The 21,518-nt window shown below is 44.2% G+C and overlaps 1 protein-coding gene across 1 annotated transcript; it reads right to left on the bottom strand.

Moving 5' to 3' along the window:
- Nucleotides 1-1,610: 1,610 nt before the first annotated feature.
- On the bottom strand, nucleotides 1,611-4,949 carry LOC111601989. The gene is made up of 3 exons (XM_023318878.2): nucleotides 4,877-4,949; nucleotides 3,333-3,478; nucleotides 1,611-3,281 (listed from the first exon to the last, which is right to left on the bottom strand). The coding sequence occupies exons 2-3, from the start codon at nucleotides 3,450-3,452 to the stop codon at nucleotides 1,701-1,703; spliced, it is 1,701 nt and encodes a 566-aa protein (XP_023174646.2). The 5' UTR covers nucleotides 3,453-3,478; nucleotides 4,877-4,949; the 3' UTR covers nucleotides 1,611-1,700.
- Nucleotides 4,950-21,518: the final 16,569 nt, after the last annotated feature.

Raw genomic sequence — 21,518 nt, 5'->3', positions numbered from 1 at the left:
GTGATTTTGATTTTGTTGACAGAACTTTTCACTTATGTTGCAAAATAAGCAGATTATGTGATGACGGCGCTGGCGACGCTGCTCGGCAGGATAAGCGAACAAGGGTTGCGCCTTGTCTATTGAACACCTACAGCACGCACTCACATACACACTCGCACACACACTCACACACACATACACTCATACACTCTGTACACAGCTCGCGTTTCCCGTGTTTTTTTTTTTTGTGAGTGCTTGAAAATATTTCAATTAAGTGTTCACATGCACAGCTCAAGGAGCACGCATTAAATCATCAGAACTATCTATATATCCACTCATATATATGTTCATGTAGCTTGTATACCTAGCAATATCTATGCCCATGCCAAATGTGAACTCAGTCGATTTTATTTATTTTTACTCAAATAACTTTGTCGAGCGAAACTTTTGCAGAAGGCAGCCAACTTTCGACACGAGTCCTTGGAGCCTTCTCCTGGCAGCATAAACAAGATTAATTTCACATGTGCACGGTTCGACTGTGGGCCAAGGGGCCGACTTCGGCTGCTCAGTTATTACTTTGATTATGTTTATTTTAGTCATGAAATCCTAATGCCAGTGAGTTACTTGTGCACTTCTCGTTCATTTAATAAACTCGTAGACGAAGCGCGAAATTATTTTCACTGAATTTTCGCCTCACAATCATTGCTCTCAGAACTTTTCTGTGATTAGCCAAGTGAAAAAACATGAGATTAGGCAAAACTATTTACAACTTCATTAGTTCATGCAAACTATGTGAATATCTTGCTGAGGTGAGACGCAATTCTCAGCTTGAGCATTTCCAAGCGAATAGGAGTGTTTAAAGAAAAAGCTTCAGTTACAATTAATAATAATTTCTAAAATGAAAAAAAAAAATAACTTAATATAATTTTAAATGAAATTTATTCAGCAGCAGCTCTTCAGGCCAATTGGCTTGATCACAATCGGACCGCACGCAAGATTCAAGCATTCAAATGACCAAAACCATCTAGAAGTGCATCTGCCAATTTGGCGGTGCTCCAATAGAGCCACCAGCACCACTGGCACCACCAGCGTCACAAGCGAGCAAAGGCGAAAGCGAAAGCGGACAACTTAAGTGCTTTTAATTATGTCCACGTTCACTTTAAACCAAATATTGCAAGTTTCCGAAATACGCAAATCACGCTACGGCTGCCTCGACCACGACGCACTGCATCCGTCAGCTGGGTGGGGCGGGCAATTAAGAGCGAGCGGGCAGGAGAGACTGGAGGAGCTCTAAATAAAGCGTAACAATTTATGAAATTTTAATTTCTTACACTTAATAACACGCCGAGTTATGGGCCAGCAAATGCTCTGATGGCTGCAGCCGCAGCCACGTATAGAGACATCAACGTGAGTGGCCAGCGCAGGTGAAGCAAGAGGAGCGCAAGTGAAGGCAGCTCCGTCTGCTTGGTGGCAACTTGTGTGGCATGCCAGCAGACGGCTACGCCGAGCATAATTAGAGACGGTGCGCCAACGCGCTGCTGCGGCTGCTGCTGCTGCTGGTCGCTAAATTTGGCATTCGTTGCCGCCAGCATTTGCGATTAATCGCATTTATGATGTGTGAATTAGCGGCTACGTTACGCAAGCGAATTCTGATTTTTATTTTGTATTAATACACGCAAACACTCAGAATACAGACGCGGGGATTTAATACAAACGTGATTTTATGAGTCCGCTGTCTCCGGTTCGTCTAGCTCCAGGTCGAGGCGGCTCTGAGGCAGCGAGTTGATCGAACTGGACTCCGAGTTGGCCTGATCAGTCTGTTCGTCCTTGTCGTAGGTCATTGTGCTCAGGTCACAGATCATTTGGTCCATCAACTGCTGCTGCTGTGACTGGAACTCGGCCTGCATGCGTTGCTGCTCCTCTGCCTGCTGCGAGACCAAATGCTGGAACCGTTGCCGATGCTGCTCTTCCATGTCGTCCAGCAGCTTGCGCCTAATCAGCTCCGATGTGCTGCACTCAGCACTGGGAGCTGTCGCCGCCGCCTGAACGACATTGCTGTTCGATGGCGATTTCGTGGCTGTGGGCAGCCTGCCGCAGCTGCTGCTTGATTCGGCCTTCCTCAGCGCCGCGGCACGCTTGATTGTGGCACGTGGATCATAGCTGAGCCGACGCTGCGTGCTGCTGATCCTCGTGCTGCTATCGTTGGCGCCCTGCTGCACGGCGTTGGCATGCGAGGAGGCATGCGCCGCATAGCTGACAGTGCTGCGAGCGCGCGGCGTCCGCTTGCCGCTTTTGCTATTGCTCGAGCGCTTGGGCAGCGCGGACAGGACAGACTTATTGGTCCGCTGGTCCGGTGTCGAGTGCTGCTGCTTCACCTGTATCTTGCTGGGCGATGGAGCAACACTTGACACATTCAGATTCGACGTCTTTGTTGCAGCACTGGTCGGCGTACGGGGCACCACCACCGCCGGCTCAGCCGCCGCCGCCGCCGCCGCCGCCGAGGCCGCCACCTCCTTCTCCTGTGCACCCAACTCATAGTTAAGTGAGTAGGAGTGATAGCGCTTCCACAGCTGCGGATGCAGTCGCTCGCTGCGATAAGTGTCGTGGTCGCAGGGCGTCACATTATCAGCTCTCGGGCGCAGCGCAGGACTCGTGATCGCGCGGTGCAGCAGCTCGCGTTCTCGCCTGTTAATCGACAGCTTCAGCATCTGAGCGACGCTCAGCAGTTGCCTCATGGTCTGCATTCTGTTTGATAGTTTGCCGTCCTGATTCAGCTTATCAATGCCGTCTTGGTTGGGCTCGGACATAGTCGTTGCCAGCTCCTGAGATTGCAAAGGAAGGCACGGCAGACTTGGCACTTGTTTAGGCAAAGACTCGGCCGCTGCCAGTGTGGTGCTTAACATGGCGCCATACTTGGGCCCCACTTCTATAAGGAGTGCCTGTTGTGGCTTGAGCTGCAAGTATTCCTCGCACATCATTTGCTGTTTGACCGTTGATTTCGTCGGTTTGATGAACTTGATAATGGCATTGCATTTGTTGTCATAGATCAGCGTCTCCGAAAGCTGTAGCTGCTGCTTGATGCGGCCAACGACAGTCAGCGGCTGCTGCTTCAGCTCCGATCCACCCTCGGTGTTGGTACTCGCATCCATAAGGCTGCAACCGCTGCCGACTGCTACGTGCTTGTGCTTCAGAGTGTACCTCTTGGTCTCGCTTGGCGCCTGGGCCCGCTGTTCCACCTGATCCTCTATGGCCATGGCAGCGCGGCGAAGACTCTGCATCTCCTGGCGACGCTCAGGCGTCATCTGCATAGACGCAATGAGCTTCAAGACAATGAAACAGCTTTCAGCACTTACCAGGGGCGACAATATGGCCTTGCCATTGATTGTGTAGACGGACTTGAACCGATTGATTTCTTCCTGTTCCTCCTTCGATTGCTGATCAACCGCCTCGGCTATTTCCAATATGTACTCCATAGTAAGTCCGTTCGATTGCCAATTGCCTAGCCAGAAAATGTTTACTTGGATTTTGTGAATTTTTTCTGACGAGCGTAAGTTTAAAATCATTTGATAACTAAATAAAGTGACTTTGTTTACGGAAAACACTAGGCTTATTCTCTAGATACCCACTAACTACCACTTTTTACTAATATCTCTCAATTTATATTTAAATTGAAGCTGCAGCTCAGAGTAGATGCAGACTCTGCGTCTATCTGGTATACTCTGTCTGTCTTATGCACTCTTAATCTTTACAGGGTATGTGAACATTCCATTGTTAACTAAAACACTCGCATTGGTATGCACTGCACATGGCAGGACACACTGTACAGGCTGACAAATGTGACGGTCGTCGGCGTTGCTGAAGCGTGCCACAAGGTGCCAGCCGGCAGCAGCGGTCCACTGATGCGTTGCAGCAACAACAACACAAATAAAGTCCACTCCATTACCGGCGGCCACTCACTCACTCTCCCCCATCTCCCCATCTCCCTCACTCTTACTCACTCTCTCGCCTTCCTTCGCTCTATATGTGCCGCTGTGTGCTGTCCTTTGAGACGCAGCCAACGTTCTGTGCACTTCCGACCCAAAGCGTATATGTCGGAAATTTGTCTTGCGGGCTGGAGTGCTTGTAGGTGTGTGATTTGTTTTTTAAATTTCTGCAGCCTTGAAAGAAAAATGAAAAACGCAACGGTGTATATGGCAGGGGAAGGTGGAAGGGATGTGAAGGGCAGGGCAGGGCAGGGCAGGGCAGAGAATTCAAGCTGAGGTAAAGGGGGCACTGCTACTGGCCAATTTGTCGCATTGTCCACCCCTCCCGGTGGCTGGCAACTGGCAACTGGCAACTGGCAGGACCTGCCGAATTTTCTATTTGTATTTTGGCAATGGAGTCACGTAGCATTTCACTTGCATATTTGCCCAATGACATGCGACAATTTTCCACTAAATTTGGCATGTCAAACATATTTGCAGCCAGAAGGCAGGCGGAATGAAAAATAATTCAAATTAATACATTAACTGTTGGGCGAGTGGGCGGGTGGGCGAGAGGGCGGCTGTCAGGTAATAAAGCCCATTGTCGTTAACTCAGTTTGCCAAGGCTTTCGCCTCGTCTCAGCAATTTGCTTGAAGTGGCAATTCGGGAGCGTGCCAAGTGCCTCGATAACAGTTAACAGCCATTCGCCAAGAGGCAGGTGGGGCGGCCACAAAAGGTATTTATCTCATTGTGCAGATTAACTTGTTCTTGTCTGCAAATTAGGTAAGGCGTTGCCATGGGGCGACGTGAACTCAAACAAAGTACGTGCCACGCTGCGAACTTTGTTATTCACGAAAAAAAGAAATTAACATAACAATAAAGTCAGCAAATCTGTGCGAGGAGAGCTGTACTTACCTTGATTGGATTGACTTACCTTTGAAAACCGTTGAAAAGAATGTCTGCCTGTTACTCTTTGGCTCTGCCTGACTAATGTTTGATAAGTACAAATTTAATTAATCATTATAAGAGTCTATCAGCTAGCATTCGATCTGTGTGATGTGGGATATATATCTGACAGCATCAAACAGCTAGTGATGTGTCCCAAATATCGATAAGTCTAATCTGTCTGCTGCTTAGTCAGACTTCAAACCTGCAATCGCATTTCAATGTATATATTTGCATGCATATTCATTTGATATCCACACTTAACCTTTCAGCTGTCTGCTGGCTGCTCTTTGTCAGGAGTAGACGCTCGGTTACAGTTCATAAATTCAGGGAATTATGAGCCGTAACGTTGCGACTCCAAAGCGGAAGCGCGTTCATTGCAACGCCATGGCCATGGCCAGAATGCCCGAGCAGCCAACAGGTAATAACGGTTGCACGATTGGTTAGCCTGACAGTTTTTCTTTTAGAATTTATAAGCTGGTAGCTGGCTCAGCACTTTCATGTTGCCCACCTTTAACATTACATAGCGCTCAGTTGCGGTGCGCCCTGGTGGTGCGGCTTGCCACAAGTTGTCCTCATAAATTTGGTTTTTGTATAATATTTACTCAAAGGTCGTCGCATTTCTTTTGTCTACCGCATGGCATTTTATGGCAATTCAAAGTGCTAATGCTCTGTAAGTGCTCAATAAGGGGGTATGCTTGACTATTAGAATTGTCGCTGTGTAAGGAAAACACATATAGATCCTACTTTTTTCAACTACAGGCTTTCTATCTTTAGACTTCTCATCTATAGACTCGCCATCTATCGACTTTCCTTCTCTGGGCCTACCATCTATCGACTTTCTATCTTTATATTATCTTATCTAATCTTATATATAGGCTTCACATAAGGGAGTCTAGCCCCATCTATAGACTCCCCATTTAGAGGCTTTGCATTTGCAGACTTATATTCCAATAGGGATTCTATTATAAGCTCTTCCCTAGATCTCTTCCTTCCACAAGGTAAGCAAACACAAAGGAGGATTAAATATATTTGATAAGGAGAACCTTTTACTCCAATTTACAGATGATTTTCCAGTCGAGTATGCCAGGCTTGCTCGCGGTTGGCTGTCATGATTTTATGCCGCAGACAATATCGTCATTTTATGTTCGAGCAATCGATGAAAGTTTTACGATTCGCATTCAGCTCAATGTCGCGTTCGCATTGATTTTGTCAGCGGCTCAAGGTTCAGGCCATCAAAGACGGATGTCGAGGTTAAAGTTGAAGTTGAAGTTGAAGTCCGGGCGCGGCAATCGCTTTAATTGAGTTGCTGCTGCTGGTGCTGCTCATGCATATGCAAGACTCAATTAAAAGTGCGCCCAGAAAAACTGTAGACAAACAAACACAAGACCTAGCAGCCCCCTTTTTTGGCTGATGAGCTGCGTTGCAAGAAGTTGGCAACGTCTGCAACTGACTCGGCGAGCGTCTGCGGCGTTTTGTTGACATTTTGCGGTATGGAAAAAATTAAATTAAAATGCAAATTAGACAGTCGTGAGAGACAGACAAGACACCGATGCAGGCACAGTGACAAATTGTGGTAAACAAAAATGTTGCGCATACGCCCGGTGGGACGACCCCGTGACTTTATCAGCGTCACCTACGGCGAGGTCGGCCACGACTTACCTATTGCCTCTTGTATGCCTTGGCTTGCGACTCTTGCAAGCTCCCAATGCTGTTTAAGCTCAAGATGAATGTTGTTTTTCCTTTCTTTCCTTCTGCACTCTTGCCAACCTGTGGGCTCTGACGGTAAATTATGCAAAGCAGTTACGTAATGCGCTTGTTACAATAATTTAATCTTGTAATCTGTTGCTGTTGCTGCTGCTGTTGCGCTGCGGCAAGTGCCATAAATAATTCAGCTTCCTGACAGACACTTAACGTTGCATCTTCGAGAGCTGCCCCCAAAATGCCGGAGCACCAGCGCAGCATCTGCTTTACGTCTGCTCCCAGATGCTGCGAGCGGTTGATTTTTTGCATTTTTAATTTCAAGGTAAACAAACGACAAACAACTTCCAAGTCAAAACGGAATTCTAATGAGCTGTCTCAAGGTGAATGCCAGATGCCTTTACCTATCGGCCACTGCCAGCCAAATTGACATCTCAGCAAAGCGCGCACGTTAATTCAATTTCTGAGCTCAAAGAAAAATAAAACCAGTGAAAAGTTTTTAATGCCAGACCAAAGATAAACCAACCCTTTGACGGCGCTTCAGCACCCCTCAGAGAGGGTTGGCAAAATAACGAAAATATTATTTGTGGTGCGTAATTAGCTGCGAACTCTTTAAAGCGCCGCTTAAAGTGAACTCGCGCCACAAACGACAGGCCATAAATCAGCTGCAAATACGCAAATCCACTCCACAAATCGCAGACAACATAAAATTTCAATAACGCTTTAACCCAAATGCTTGTCACCATGCTGTAGCTGTATGTGTGTGTATGTAAGTGTCTGTCTGGAATGCTTGGCAAGGTGCACCGGCTGCTGTTGCTGTTGTTGCACAGACGAAACCAATAACAAACAACAAACGGAAGCAATACACGTTGACACGTCGAACGGATACAAATATGGCGCTGTTAGTTCCGCACCAAGACAAAGCCCGTGGCCTAATGTTACGGAAACTCTATTGAATTGCGATAAAAATCGCGTTTGCCTTGCCTTGTCCTCGTCTGCCACACACACACACACACGTGCAGAGTGAGCGAGACGGTAGCTAAGCCATTTTTAAAGCATACTTTGCGGCTTGTCAACAGGCAGCACAATTTATTGAAATTGCGCGCCAAAGAGTTGCAACATTTTGTTACTCTTTCTGTTTGGGTATTGCAACAAAGCCGTTAGATATGCCAGACTGAGGTATTACGAGCTTAAGCTCATATATTTTATGGGTAATTGGTCTTCAATTGTACGCTTTGACTTGAATAGATTTCAAATCATAATAAATATAATTATATAAATAGTATTTAAAATTTTTTCTATAATTTTTTTATATAGTAATTACAGTTTAGTGTTCGACTACTCTTGAGGCAGCCCAATCTATACAGTATTTAATTAATATACTTTCTTAAGGCTATGCACGTTAGCGAGCATAGAAGACGTTGCTTGGGGGAGGAGATAGAGTTATAGGTTCTAACTAACACAGGGAAGATTTAAGGGTATATTTGATCAATTTAAAGTCAAGACCTGGTCGTGTAGATCTTGAGAATGGAGTCTTTCTCATATAATTTGATGTCAAAGTCTTTTTTAATGACTTTTTCTAAAGCAATTGACAGATTTAGCAAATATTATTAGCTATTTTGAATACATTTAAATTGTGATTTTAAATTTATTTATTTTATTATGAATTTATTTATTTATGATTTCCAAACAGTCCAAGATCTTTTGCAGATATTTGGCTGAATGCCTTTTCACATTTCAGTTAGCGTCTACAGGGTTCAGCTTGATATGATTTCCCTTAGCTTCTAGTTTATTGTATGCTTGTGCTGACAATGTTCAATGCTATCGTTACGGTTATTGATTGACATTTTTTTGTGGAAGTTGCTTGTGGCCGTGTCTTTGCTTGCCAGAGACCAGACACCAGCTGCAGCTGCCATTTGCTGCCACAGGTTGCGCGCTGTTCATGCTCGCTTACAGTGTGATTTAGAGTATATTCGATTTCCAAGAGAGTTGAAACTTAACTTGTGCTTAACATTACCTCTGCTAGAGGTTTCTCTTGTATCTTGCGGCCTATGAGCGTGTGTTTGCCAGTCCATTATGCCCGCTTCTACTTTCTTACTTGTTTTTTGTTGACTTAGCTTGCATTTATCTCACTTGGCGTCACTGGCAGTGATCTACCTGTCTGCCTGCCACAAGGATACATTCGCAGCCTGCCCTGCTCCTTGACTCTGTCACTTGCAGCGGCTGCCAAAACGATACACAAATGCCACATCAATGTGCATTTCATTTAACTTGCCACGCCCGTGTGACTTTTAAGTGTTGCCTGAACACACGCACCGCACACACACACACAGTCGCCCGCACAGCCCTTTAGGCCAGCATTAGAAATTTGAGTGCTGGACATGACAGCTTCTGCATGAGCAACTTTAGCCCCTATGCCAAGAGCCAAAGTCAATGCCCAACTCTGCGTATGTTGTAGGTGTGTGCTATAAGGTATTATCTCTTGTGTGTGCGTGTGTATGTATATCATCATGTTCTACGCAGCTTTCGAGCCCAATGCTGTTGCTGGTGCTGGGCCAAAGTTTGTGTTTGTCATTGTTAAATTTTGCGCTCGAACGATCTGCAACGAATGACATCCGTACGGCAAGTTACTTTTTGATTTACAGTATGCTACTTTTTGTTCATCAAACGCCTGGCTGGTCCTGCCTGCTGCTGCTGCTGCTGACCCAACTCCTGCTCGGCTGTTTCCTTCAGCTGGTCGAAGGTGCAGCGCAAAGGTTGTTGGCTGTTGCTTGTTGGTTGTCGGTTGTCGGTTGTCGGTTGCCGGCTGGTTGTTAGCTGTCGTTAGCATTTGGTTTAAATTGCGCAAAATGCGTGTAATTGCTGGAACTGACGATTGACTGAGCCCGTGTCCGCCAACGAGACGATTAAGTGGGGGCCGAGCACTGTTTAGTTGCAGCTGCTGTCCGACTTAGCCCCGAAGATTTAAAGTTTCTGATTTGATTCGATTTCGTTTGCCTGTTGACTATCCACAGTAATTATGGGCGCATTGTTGTGCAAAAATTGAGTTTCAGTTTTCGGGCTCTCGAATTTGTTTAGCCATAAACTTGTGCCAACTAGTTTCAGGGCTTTGTGCGCCTCTTCCTCTTCGTCTCTGCTATGACTTTGGGCTTCAACTTCTGCCGAGATGTTGCCATTTCCGCAGCCGAGCAACTGAAGGTGTCTTAAAAAGCAGCTAAAGTTCTTGTTCTTGCATTGAAACTTAATCAAATATCAAACTATATTTAGTAAATTAAAGCTCAATATCTCGCTCTTTTTATTTGCAGTTCAATTACTTGTATTAGAGTTCGATTAGAATGATATTTAACGATTCTTTGGTCTCTTTTAGCAAATCAGAATTAGGTCATATAGATTATTAATTAATTTCTGCCTTAGTCCAGACCTCAGTCACTCAATCAGCCATTCCTTAAGTAATCAATCAGTAAATGCTATTAAAAGACAATTTGAATAATTTGTGAATTAGATAATAAGTCTGAGAGTCAGTCCATAGTCTGTCAATCAATCAATCAATCAGTCAGTCATTCACTTATTCTGATTCAAATCAGACTTATGCCAATTAACGAAACGTTCATTCGTCTAAGTATTATTTCGTAAGGCAGTCAATCAGTCAATCAGTTAAACAGTCAATCATGTCAATCTGAAGTCAGTCATCAGTCAATCACTTAATAAGCCAGTGAATGTATCGTTTAGTCAGCCAATCATTTAGTCGATTAATCAGTTAATCAGTCAATCAATCCATCAATCAGCCATCAATTCTTTCAATAGTTAGTTAGGAACTGATTTAAGCATTCATTCAATCAGTCATTCAAGAGTCAAATAGTGTTCGCCTTTAGTTCAGTCAGTCAATCAATGAGTGAATAAGTCAGTGGCAGTTGCCTTACCTGATTATTTGTCAATCCGCTCTGCATGTCAGTCAATCAAACAGTGTCAATCGGATTGTTTGTGAACTAATCAGTCAATCAATCTATAAGACTGTTTTAAAGTCAGTCAATCAATGTGTGAATCAGTCAGTGGCAGTCACTTAATCTGACAATCAGTCAATCACATATTTAGTTGGTCAGTCTCCATCTCAATCAATCAATCATACAACCAGTCAATCAGGCTTATTTAGGCAATTGATTGTTAGTCAAGCAATCATTGAATCAATCAGTTTTAAACGGAGTCAATCAATGTATTCAACAAAGTCTGTCAATCATTCACTTCGCCAAGCATGATTAATTCTCTTCTGTATACCATTTATATGAATATATTTATATATATATATGTATATATATGATGTATGCTAATCCAAACAATTTATGGTTTCTGCAGACCCTCGCTACCGCGCTGCAATCTCAGTCCTGGCCAGCAGCAGCAACAACAATTAACGCGTTTTTATTGCACTTCCACCGCAACGAGCAATGCATCATTCAAAAATTTGTCAATAGAGACCGCAGCACATTTAATATATATATATATATATATTTATGTATGTGCATATGTTTGTATAGGTATAAGCCAGTGGACGTGGCACTTGCTTCACGCCAGGCCTACTCCAGCTACTGGTGGCAGTCCCTATAGGTATTTGTTTTTATTACATATCAGGGCGGCACGATCGACGGCATAGGCCGTGCGCAGGCGAAGAAGCGCTATTTAATAATATAAAAGCAATATTTTTGTGACCAAAACAATAAAGTCGGGCTGTCATTGATTTATTTGTCTGCTGCGTGGCCAACACACAATAAACTGAACGCGAAATGCACTCGCACAATGCACAAAGTGGGCACCGGCAGCGGCAGCGGCACCGCCACAGGCAGTTGCACTACCTCAGCGGTGGGTTCAGAGTGCTGCCTCCATTAGCACCAGCACCAGCAGCAGTAGCATCAGCATCAGCATCAGCATCAGCACCAGCAGCAGCAGCAGCAGCATCACTGGAGTCTCCCTTCCACCCCACGCAAACATAATTCATTTCCGCTTATTGTCAGCGACGCTTTTGCATTTAAAATAACACAAAAACCCAAAAATCTCAAGTGTAAAAATATATATGGAAAAAGTAAAAAAGGACTTGGCTGGCGAACAATGCAGGTAAATTGAGTGCAGATGGCGTTTGAGTCCTTTGTCCTTGGCGGCACTGCGAATGCGTGGATGCGTAATAAAGTTCGAACAGCAACAAATTGGCAGCGAAATGCAAATGAAAATGCATTGACTTATTGAACAATTGGGCGGACGAACTAGGTGACAGCAGGAGCAGAGGCGAGCAGCAGCGAGGAGAGCAGCAGGCCAGCCTCTTGCTAGAGTGAACTGCGTCCAGGGATGACATAATTAAATCCATGCACTAATTAAATTTCCCAAAAACTCTATGCAAATGCCGGCAAATAAAGCGTCAACTTTTGGCAACTACCTTAATTGCATGAGATAAGCCGTTAGACGGGGCGCATACGTAATGCAAATTATTTTCAACATTTCACATTTAATTGCAAGGCGGTCGTCGGACATGTCCACATAAGGGTTCCAGCTGCAGAAGGATGCCACATTCATTAAGCAACCCTTGAGCGGGTTTCCCTTGGCTGGGGTTAAGAGGAAGGGACGGCACTGAGCTGGGCTGGAGTGGTCAAGTATCCCGTGTCGTGTGTCCCCTGTCCGAAATGCGGCATACATGGCATACCAGCTGAAAATTAAGTTTTCGCATTTTCCACCTTTTTTTCCATTTTGTGTGTGCTTTGGCCAAAGTCCAGTTGATAATCCCGGCATAATGCGCTTTTATTTGAAATAATAATGTTGATGCCGACATCGGTCTGGGCTCATTAAATGTGAAAGACTAAAAAATAGCAGGAGACAAACAGCCCAGCTCTGGCTAGGTGTAAACGTGTGTAAGCCAGCTGAGCTGGGTTCTGCTCCCTTCTTTTTTGGTTTTTTTTTTTGGCTCGGAGCTATTCGGGCTCATTGTCAACCGCAAAATTGTTGCATGAGGTGTCAAAGTTCATATCGAATCGCCCTGGCGCCCCCGGCCCTTGACGTGTCCAAATTAATTTCCATGTCCATGTCCTTGTCCATATGTGCTGAAGTCCGAGTGTGTTATGCGCTCGGTGGCAAACGTTTGTTTAATTGCTAAAATTTTCCAGCAAATTAAGTTTGATGCGTGGCCCGCCGGACCTTTAAGCCATGCCTGGCCTGGCGACATAAATATTTCTGAGGTGTAAATTGTTGAAATGCCTGCGAGATGCGAACTGTGAGATGACTAACGCAGGCGCATAAATTTGGCAATGGATGGGCTGAGTGGTGGGGCGGGGGCGCGGTTAACCAGAGCCACAATAAATCTCACGAAAAACGATTTAAAATTTTGTACTTTCACTCGAGACACACACACTATGTGTGTGTAGAGGTATGTGTATAGTTCCATAATCCCTTGGCCCAACTGCTTTCTTAACTTTCAGCTTGGCAAGCAAAATTCTTGCGGCGTTGCCTTTTGGTTGCCTCTGAATGCGCCCCGAAAATAATTTATCATTTTCACTTTGAATTTTGTGTGAAAATTCACTTGGGTGTGCGTGTGTGTGTGTAGCCGGCTGTTGTCAGACTTGACACTGGAATACCCCCGCTCTTAACAACGTCTAACCCACCAAGTGGCACGTTGACTTGTCACCACATTTGCTGCTACCTTTTTGCAACCACCCGCCCATCCACTGGCTGGCGGTTGGTGGTTTAAAGTTTTGTCAACTGTTTTTAGTAATTTAAAGTTTTTTATTTGTATATTTTGCATTGCTCGTTTATAGTTTTCGCTTTTAATTTGCATTGTTGAAATGCCATTGGCATTGGGCCCTTGGCCCGGTACCTGGCTCGGACTCCAGCGCCAGACCGAGCTCTGTAAAATACCTCAACATTAAAATGCCATTAATGCATTTGCGTAATGTTGTGTGTAATATTCAGCCGCCTCCATAGCCACGCCTCTCTGCCTCCTTTTTTTGGCACACCTCATTGAAAGCCCATTAAAGTGACTTATGTGATGGCGCGGCTCCGGCTGCGGCTCCAGCTCCGGCTCTGACTCCAAGTGGCACTCGCATTGCAATTGGAATACGTTCGCTCTGGGGGCCCATGTAAAAATTGCATTAAAAGGGCTGGCAAAGTGCGCTAGGTGGGCGTGGCCTGGCGATTTCGGCCGGGCAACAGCGGCATGCATTTGTCTTATCAGCAGGCTACATTGGCATTGGCAATGGCATTGGCATTGCCAGCCGATACTCCTGCTGCCCATCGGCACATTTGCCTGACCATAATGAGCGGCAATTACCGCATCGGCCGCAATTTGCATTACATACTGTGAAAATGTTGCAACAGCGAGTGCAACGGTGTGGCAGTCGAGTGGGAGTGTGTGTGCCTCTCTCTCTGTGTGTGTGTATGTAAACACTGTGCTATCCTTTATCAACAGCAGCAGCAACAACAACAGCTACAGACACAACAATGGCATTGGCAATAGGAAAGGGCCATATTTAATTGCGACTACTTAAGCGCTAAAGGGAACCGCCATAAAAAGTTTAAAAATATCTGACGACCTGAAAGTCACGTGCTTTATCTCTTCATGGCAGAGTTACCTGTTTTAGCTGGGCAGGTGCTTTGTTTAGACTCAAATAATTTAAATAGATTGTGCTTAACGTATGTGTAAAAGAGATGTTCAATAGCAAGTTAAAGGCAAGATGCTTAGCTTATTAAATGTTGGGCTTTTAAGGTGTGACACAGAGAGCAAGCATCTGAAAGACCCAGACTTAGACTTAGCTTTTCCATAACGCAACACTTCTAATATCAGAGATATTATTAGTATTAGAGAAAGCAAGAGTTTATTCCTATGAGTCTGTTCCGCTTTAAATGAGAAATGAAAATTAGATTCATAAATATTCCTATGCAACGAGACAGCTTTGATTCCATAGAGCATAAATTTCAAAACCAAAAGTTTACTCAATGCAGTTCAATCTAATTCTCAGTCTATTTCCATGCTAGCTATGATCAGTCAGTGTAAGACTAACAATTTTGTGTTTATATATATATATTTGAATCAGTATCTTCATATCTATATACATCTCTGGATCTTGAATGCCTATGAAATGCTTACTCAATCCAACTACCTCTCAAGTCAGCTTTAGTCATTCTCGCGCACTGCTGGGTATATGTGGGGCTATCAAGATTGAGTGGCATCTCTTCATCTGGTTAGCCGCAAGCAGCTTGTACGTAATCCAACTAAGTTGCTTCAATTTAAATACCGCTAAATCAACAACTGCCACTTTATATTGAGCCACAGCAGCGAGCAGACGTTGCTGGAATAAAAAGCACAAAATTAAATAAACTGCGAGTAAAATTAAAAGTAACAGAGGCAAAAGCAAACACCCACACATACACCTACACACACACACACACACCTCCGTCCAACTCTCGGCTGTGCCATTCCAACTAGGACTTGTTCAACTTTCGGTACAATTTTTACGCTTCTTTTACTTCATTTTCAATGCATTTAACTTGAGTGACTCTTTAATCCTTGTAAGTATCTTAACTTGAGTGTGCGCGTGCAGGCGGGACGTGGGGCAAGGGGCGTGCCAACAGTACGGTTGCCTTTCAACTCAGCTGGCAGGAGCAGCGTCTTCGGCTTCACTGCTACGTCTTCGTCCTGTTTCCTGGTCGCATTTTGTGCTACAATATTTATTTACCTTGCGCCTTTTGTGCCCACGTGCAACGTCTTCGGCTTCGCCTTTGGCTGCTGCTGTCGTCGCTGTAGCTACGTGCAGAAACAGACCCAGACTCAGACCAAATCCAACTCCGATGGGTGCGTCAAAACGTCTGCCACTTGGCATATTTTAAATACATTTCATGCGCTCCTGAGTTTCGGTTGCCGCCTCTGCTCCAGCTCCTGCTGCTGTTCCTCAAGGATATTTACTTCTTGAAAATATGTTTACTCGTGTTGTGCATATTTTAATCGTTTACTTTGCCGTCGACTTTGCCGACTGTGTGCTGCTTGTTTAACTTGCGTTTAAGTTAAATAAGCCATGCGAGTCCTCTCGCCTCTATCTGTCTTCCGTGTCTCCAACTAATTTAGCCCGGCTTTAATGCCAATCGTCGACTCCAGTTATTAGCATATTGCGGAGCTACTCATAATTGTTATAATAACCCAGCCACAAATTGCAGCCAAGCTGCAACATAAATTAGACATCGCAGCGCGACGCATAAATAACGCGTGTTCTGCCACATTTACAGCGCCGGCTGGACTAATAGAAACATCCGCTGCAGTTATCTCACGTAGCCGCCTGCCACAAAGCGCGGTTCGTGGCCAGAGAATATGCCACCAAGCGTTGCATGCCACACGGACAATGCAGCAGCTAACCGAATGGCAAACGGCAAATGGCAAACGGCAAACAGCAAACAGGTGTTGGTTATTTATCTGGCTCTACTTTGTTTCTAATGGATTCTAATGAGCACGCTGAAAGAGACCCATTCACAGATACAGTGGGAAGACACAGATACAGTTGGCCAACTGCCTCTGGCAGTTCGTTAGAGCACGCGGCCCGCTTCAACGCGTTCCAACTGCTTCGTCTTCCTCTGCCTCGTTCCCTGCTTCGTTCCCTTAACAAATATCTTGAGGTGAGCTGCAATTGCAATTTAGACAGCCAAATATATGTATATCTACTACATAAAGAGTGAAGCATCTGAAGTTTTTGGCGCTCGAATAGCCAGCGGGCTCTGCGCTTTATTTACCAAAGTTCTAGCTCGCTTTGAAATGTTGCGGCACTCACCTCGCAGGGATGTGAGAACATGTGAGCACAGCGGCGAGCTTTAAATTACTTTAGATATCTAAACAGACAAGAATGTGTGTGAGAGACAGAGAGAGAGAGAGAGAGAGAGAGAGAGAGAGACGATTCAATCGCTTGTTCATTAACTTAAACATTAAACGAAGAATGGCAGCGAGACAGAAAATGGAGTGCAATGAAGAGGGAGAGAGAGGTGGAAGTGATACGGGGGAATGACAGGGAGAGAGACAGAGGATAGAGAGAGCGCGTGAGACAAAGATAAAGATAGAGAAAGATTAGAAAATAGAGATAGAAAGAGTGAGATAAAGAGAGAATGCGACATGAGACAGAGAATGAAAAATTTCAAGGTAAATGTGCGAAAAGTTCGAAAGAAGGAACGAGAGCGAATTAAAGATAGAGAAAGAATAGACAGCGAGAGCGAGAGAGGGAGAAAGATGGAGATAGAAAAAGAAAAAGAGTGGCAGAAAAATATAAATAGAGAAAGATTGAGAGAAAGATAGAAAAATGGAGAGATAGATAAACTAAGAGACAGAGAAAGATGGAAGAATAGAAAGATGTAGGGAGAGAGGGAAAGAAAGACAGAGAGAGATTGAGAACGATAGAGAAACAGAGATAAGTTAGATATAGAAAGAGAGAGGTAGAAAGATAGAGTTGTAAATATAGATAAAGATATAGGTATGTATAGCAAGAGAAAGATAGTTAACGAAAAGTAAGTGAGACAGAGAAAGAGAGAAAAATGAAGAAGAGAGTGAGAGAGTTAGAAGAGCGAGATAGCTCAACTGAAGTGACAGAGATGGTTTTATCGATATAATCCAAAATAAAATATTCTATTTTTTCTATTTTGAAATATATATAAAATACTTCGTTAATCTTGAATTCAAAATCTTATAATATAATTGAAGCACACATTATTCGTAGGTAAGTTACTTAGGAGAAGGCCCCCGTCTCTGACGCATTCATAAAATATTTGCACTTTGATTGCTAAGTAAAACTTTGGCCAAGACCTTATGAAGAGTCCTCAGCCCACTTCGGCTTCGGCTTCAGCTTCATATTCTGGAGCCAGCCGAAATTATTTCAATTAAGTTTCTTACAAATAGCCCCGCCCTCCTTGAGCTGCGGGCAGTGGGCGGACTGTGGACCATAGGCTGTGGGCTGTGGGCTGTTGGACCCACTTTTATTAGGTTGGGCTGAAATTTATTGCCAGGTTCGATGGTTGGCAAAGTTTTTATTGCACGCGCCAGGAATTTGCCAGTTGTCGTTGTTGTTGTTTGTTGGCTTTTGATTATTCAAATTACGCTTAATTGTTAAGGTGGCCATAACGCTCGGAAAAGGCAGCGTGAAAGGGTTTACTTTAAGTGCTGCCACTCAACTTAAAGTCTCAAAAACTTTGAAGGCCTTGAGGGGATTACATTAAACTGAGTGTGCTTAGAATAGTGCATTACGTCTGATTGGAAAGATTATGATGAAGATGGCTGTTATTGATCATCATCTCAGCTTAAGTCTATCACGTATTCCTCCTCTGTGTCATCTTTAAATTATTTTAAAGTGCAATCCTGTTTATGCCTTTTAGAGTTGAACTCAATTGTTTTTCAGCTGGTTTTTGTTTATAGTGCAAGCCTCAGAACGGAAATGCTTCAAGCGTCATTTTTGTTGGGCAAATAAAAAAATCATTTGCGGTATGCTTATTTTTTTGCCGCTACTGTATTGTTACATTTCTATGCGATGCGCTAGTGGCTAAGGGGCACAGTTGACCAACGTAAAATGGCGCGAAATTCGTGCATTAAATGGACTGAACTTCCGGTGTGTAAAATCGCCACACACACGCACACACATACGACCAATACAAATACATATTGAGCTGCATGAAGAGCGCTTGTTCAATGGCTGAGTGTGTTTTTCTGGCCATATGTGAGTTGCTGTTTTGTGGGCGCTGACAAAAGCGCAACAAAAAGTGTGGCGACATTTGGGGGCATGGGCAATAGCAAAGCAACTGTAAATTTATGCCCAGTGCAATAATCCATTTTTGGCCGCCCATCAGCAACAACAGCAACAGCAACTGCAACAAGAGCAACATTTGAGGGTCCATTGTTTCCGCGCTAATTGTTTGGCTTTTTGACCAATTTGCTGCTGCGGCGACTTGGCCTAAGAGTTTAGCCAACTACAGTTTATTTTTTCTATATATTTTTTGGCCATTACTAACACACACACACACACACACACACAGAGGCACACACGAAGAGCACCCTTTCCGCCTGGTCGCCCTGGGTCGCAGCTGCCTGTCGTGGATTGCAATTATTTTGCAAACAATGAAAATTGTTGCTGCGTGTGCAAACATAAAATCAAATTGTGCGTAGGTGTGTGCAGCTGTTACAGCTAAAGATACACGAACACAATGTTACAGTTGCGGATACATTTACAGCCACAGCCACGGCAGAGACACAGCTACACTTGCTTGGTAAGGTGTGGCGACTGTGTGTGTGTGTGTGTGTCTGGGGGACGCAGCTGGCATTTGTAGCATTTGCCTTGATTTGATTACATTCAGATACACCTAACAGGAGAGCGATTGGGGGCGTGTGGCAGCTCAATAGATATGCAAATGTGTTTTTTTTGGGACGCGCCAGACAACAGGTGATGGCCACATAAAAATGCCAATCGATATATATTTATATATACTTAAATAAAAATATATATAGACGTGTGCTTTGCTTTGATAATAAAGTGTGAATCGCTGGCAGCAGCAGCCACAGCATGAGTTGGCTAAATTAATCACTGGGCTGTACATATATCAAAATAAACAGATCATGACAAATGCAGCGCGTTAATCGTGCAGAACTCATGCTCTCTCTCTCACTCTCACGCTCTCCCTCTCGCTGTCTCGCTCTTTCGATCACTATCTGCGTGCTTACCTCGTCGTGCTGGCTGCTGTTAGCGTCTATTTCTTTGTCTCTGGCTGCTCTTTTAATTAAAATAATTTCTGGCTGCACTTTTTTCCACGTGAAATTCCGCATTGCAGCAGACGACAAGAACATAGCCGCTGTCATGTTCGCTTGTCTAGCAATGTGTTCGGACCCAGACCCAGTACCAGGAGCAGCACCAGCTCCAACTCCAAAAGCAGACGAACGGCAAACGCATAAATTATGCTTTGTTGACAACGCAGCCGGCACTTTGAGGCTGAGGTGCCAAAGGTACAAAAACTCTTTAAAACATTTCTTGGCAAAACAAATGCCACGGCTTCTTCTGCGCTGTGCGCTGCTTGCTCTGCTCTGGTCTGCTGTCTCGAATGGACTTTTAATTGTCGAATCTCGACATAAATCAGGCAAGCGATGCGCGTGATTTGAGCTGAGTTCTGTAACATTTAATGTTAATTTCTCCTAGCCTGGTCAGCAGGTAACGCACGAATTCATTGTAATCATGTTGCCTGGCACAAGCGGCAGCTCAACTGGCTCCGCCTGCTCCTGCTGCGTCTCTTCATTAACCAAAAAAAGACTCTTGTTTTGGCTAACAGCCAAATGGCCAGACAATCAGACAGCCTGGCAAAGCATCTTTAAAGTGCGCCACAGACACAAGTTGCTGCAATCTTTAGCCAGCCAGCCAGCCAGCCTGCCACGCCCCTTTCGCTGCATTCACCTCAGCATGGACATCTGTGTTGGCTGTGCAAAATGTTTTGCATTTCAAATTGCATTTTAATCGCATTTCAACCTGAAATGCCATTAGACATAATTCGTTTAGCTGCATTTGTCATTGGCCAGCAAATCATTTCGATATGGCCAGTGCCACGCCCTCGCCCATGCACGATAAGCCGCCCACCGATTGTGATTCACTTGAACAGAATTTGCCAACCGCACGTAAATCAACTTTGCCATTGATTTCGGCTGACATTCGCTCCACTGGACTCTGGACAGTTGTCAGTTAGAGGACGTACTGTTCAGATTATGCGCATGGCATCCATCCGTTAGCCCAATCTCATGCACGCACACATACACACACACACAGGCACAGGCATGTCAAATTTGTCATTTTGTAATTGATTGTGAGCCGATTGCAGACGCAATCGAATGACATTTAATCAATTTATGTTTGGCTCATTTCTAATCAAGCGAATGCCCCAAACATTTTGCATTTCATTTAAGTGTTGGCACCTGCCCGACCACGATTGTATAAATACGCACTGCATGATATTTTATTTGTGAGCATTTGGTTACAAGGTAAGCGGCAGACGTGTTGAAAGGCGGGTCAGGCAGAGTCCAAGTGCCTTGGCAGCCAGCTAACTGTATCAAGACAGACGGACAGCCTCTGTGCCTACTAAACTTAAATAGCTTAAATCTCAACACACACACGCACACACATTATTGCACTCTCGGACTCTCAATTATCGATTTTCTTAAGCATTTACATTGTTGAACCAAATAATAGAAAAAAGAGAAAATATGCGAAAAGAAAGAGGACAAACTGTGCTTGCTCTGCACTCTTAAATTTAATTTATTTAAATTTATTTTTATTATATATCCAGAAAATATTGTATATATTTATTGCAAATATCAAAATTTATGTTACAATTTGAATTTATTTATTTTTAACTTATTTAATAATACTTCCTATATAGAGAAGCAAGAAAAAGAAGAGAATTCTGTGGGTAAGACAATCGCATAATTCTTATGTATTTTTTATTGCAATGTTTAAGAATAAATATATATATTATATTGATATATACAATTCCCTATTAGTTAGCAAATTCATATGACTTTCTGCATGCAGTGTATATAGAATCAAATTGACCCTGAGAGTGCGACGCTGCTGCTGCGTAGAGCGAAGAAACGAAGACGACGCGCCAAGCGAATTTGTGCGCTTGAGTGCGTGCATAAATTTCTTGTGCTTTTTGCTGGCTATTATTTACATTACACACACATGCACACACACACACATATGAGTGGGTGTGTTTCTGTACAGCTGTGCGAAAAACTCAATTTCCTGCGACGGACACAGGCACATCAAATGCTTTACGGCCGCGCGTAGCTCTCCACTGCCATCCACACCCAACACACGTTGCGGCACGGCACCCACTTGGCCACCACCGTTGACCTCATTGCCAGGGCCCGTCTGGGAGCGTCTGCCTCGGCTACGTTCTTCATA

Source organism: Drosophila hydei, unplaced genomic scaffold (assembly GCF_003285905.1).
Source record: "Drosophila hydei strain 15085-1641.00,03,60 unplaced genomic scaffold, DhydRS2 tig00008119-arrow-pilon, whole genome shotgun sequence".
Lineage (NCBI taxonomy): Eukaryota > Metazoa > Arthropoda > Insecta > Diptera > Drosophilidae > Drosophila > Drosophila hydei.
This window is presented reverse-complemented; position numbering and strand designations above follow the sequence as displayed.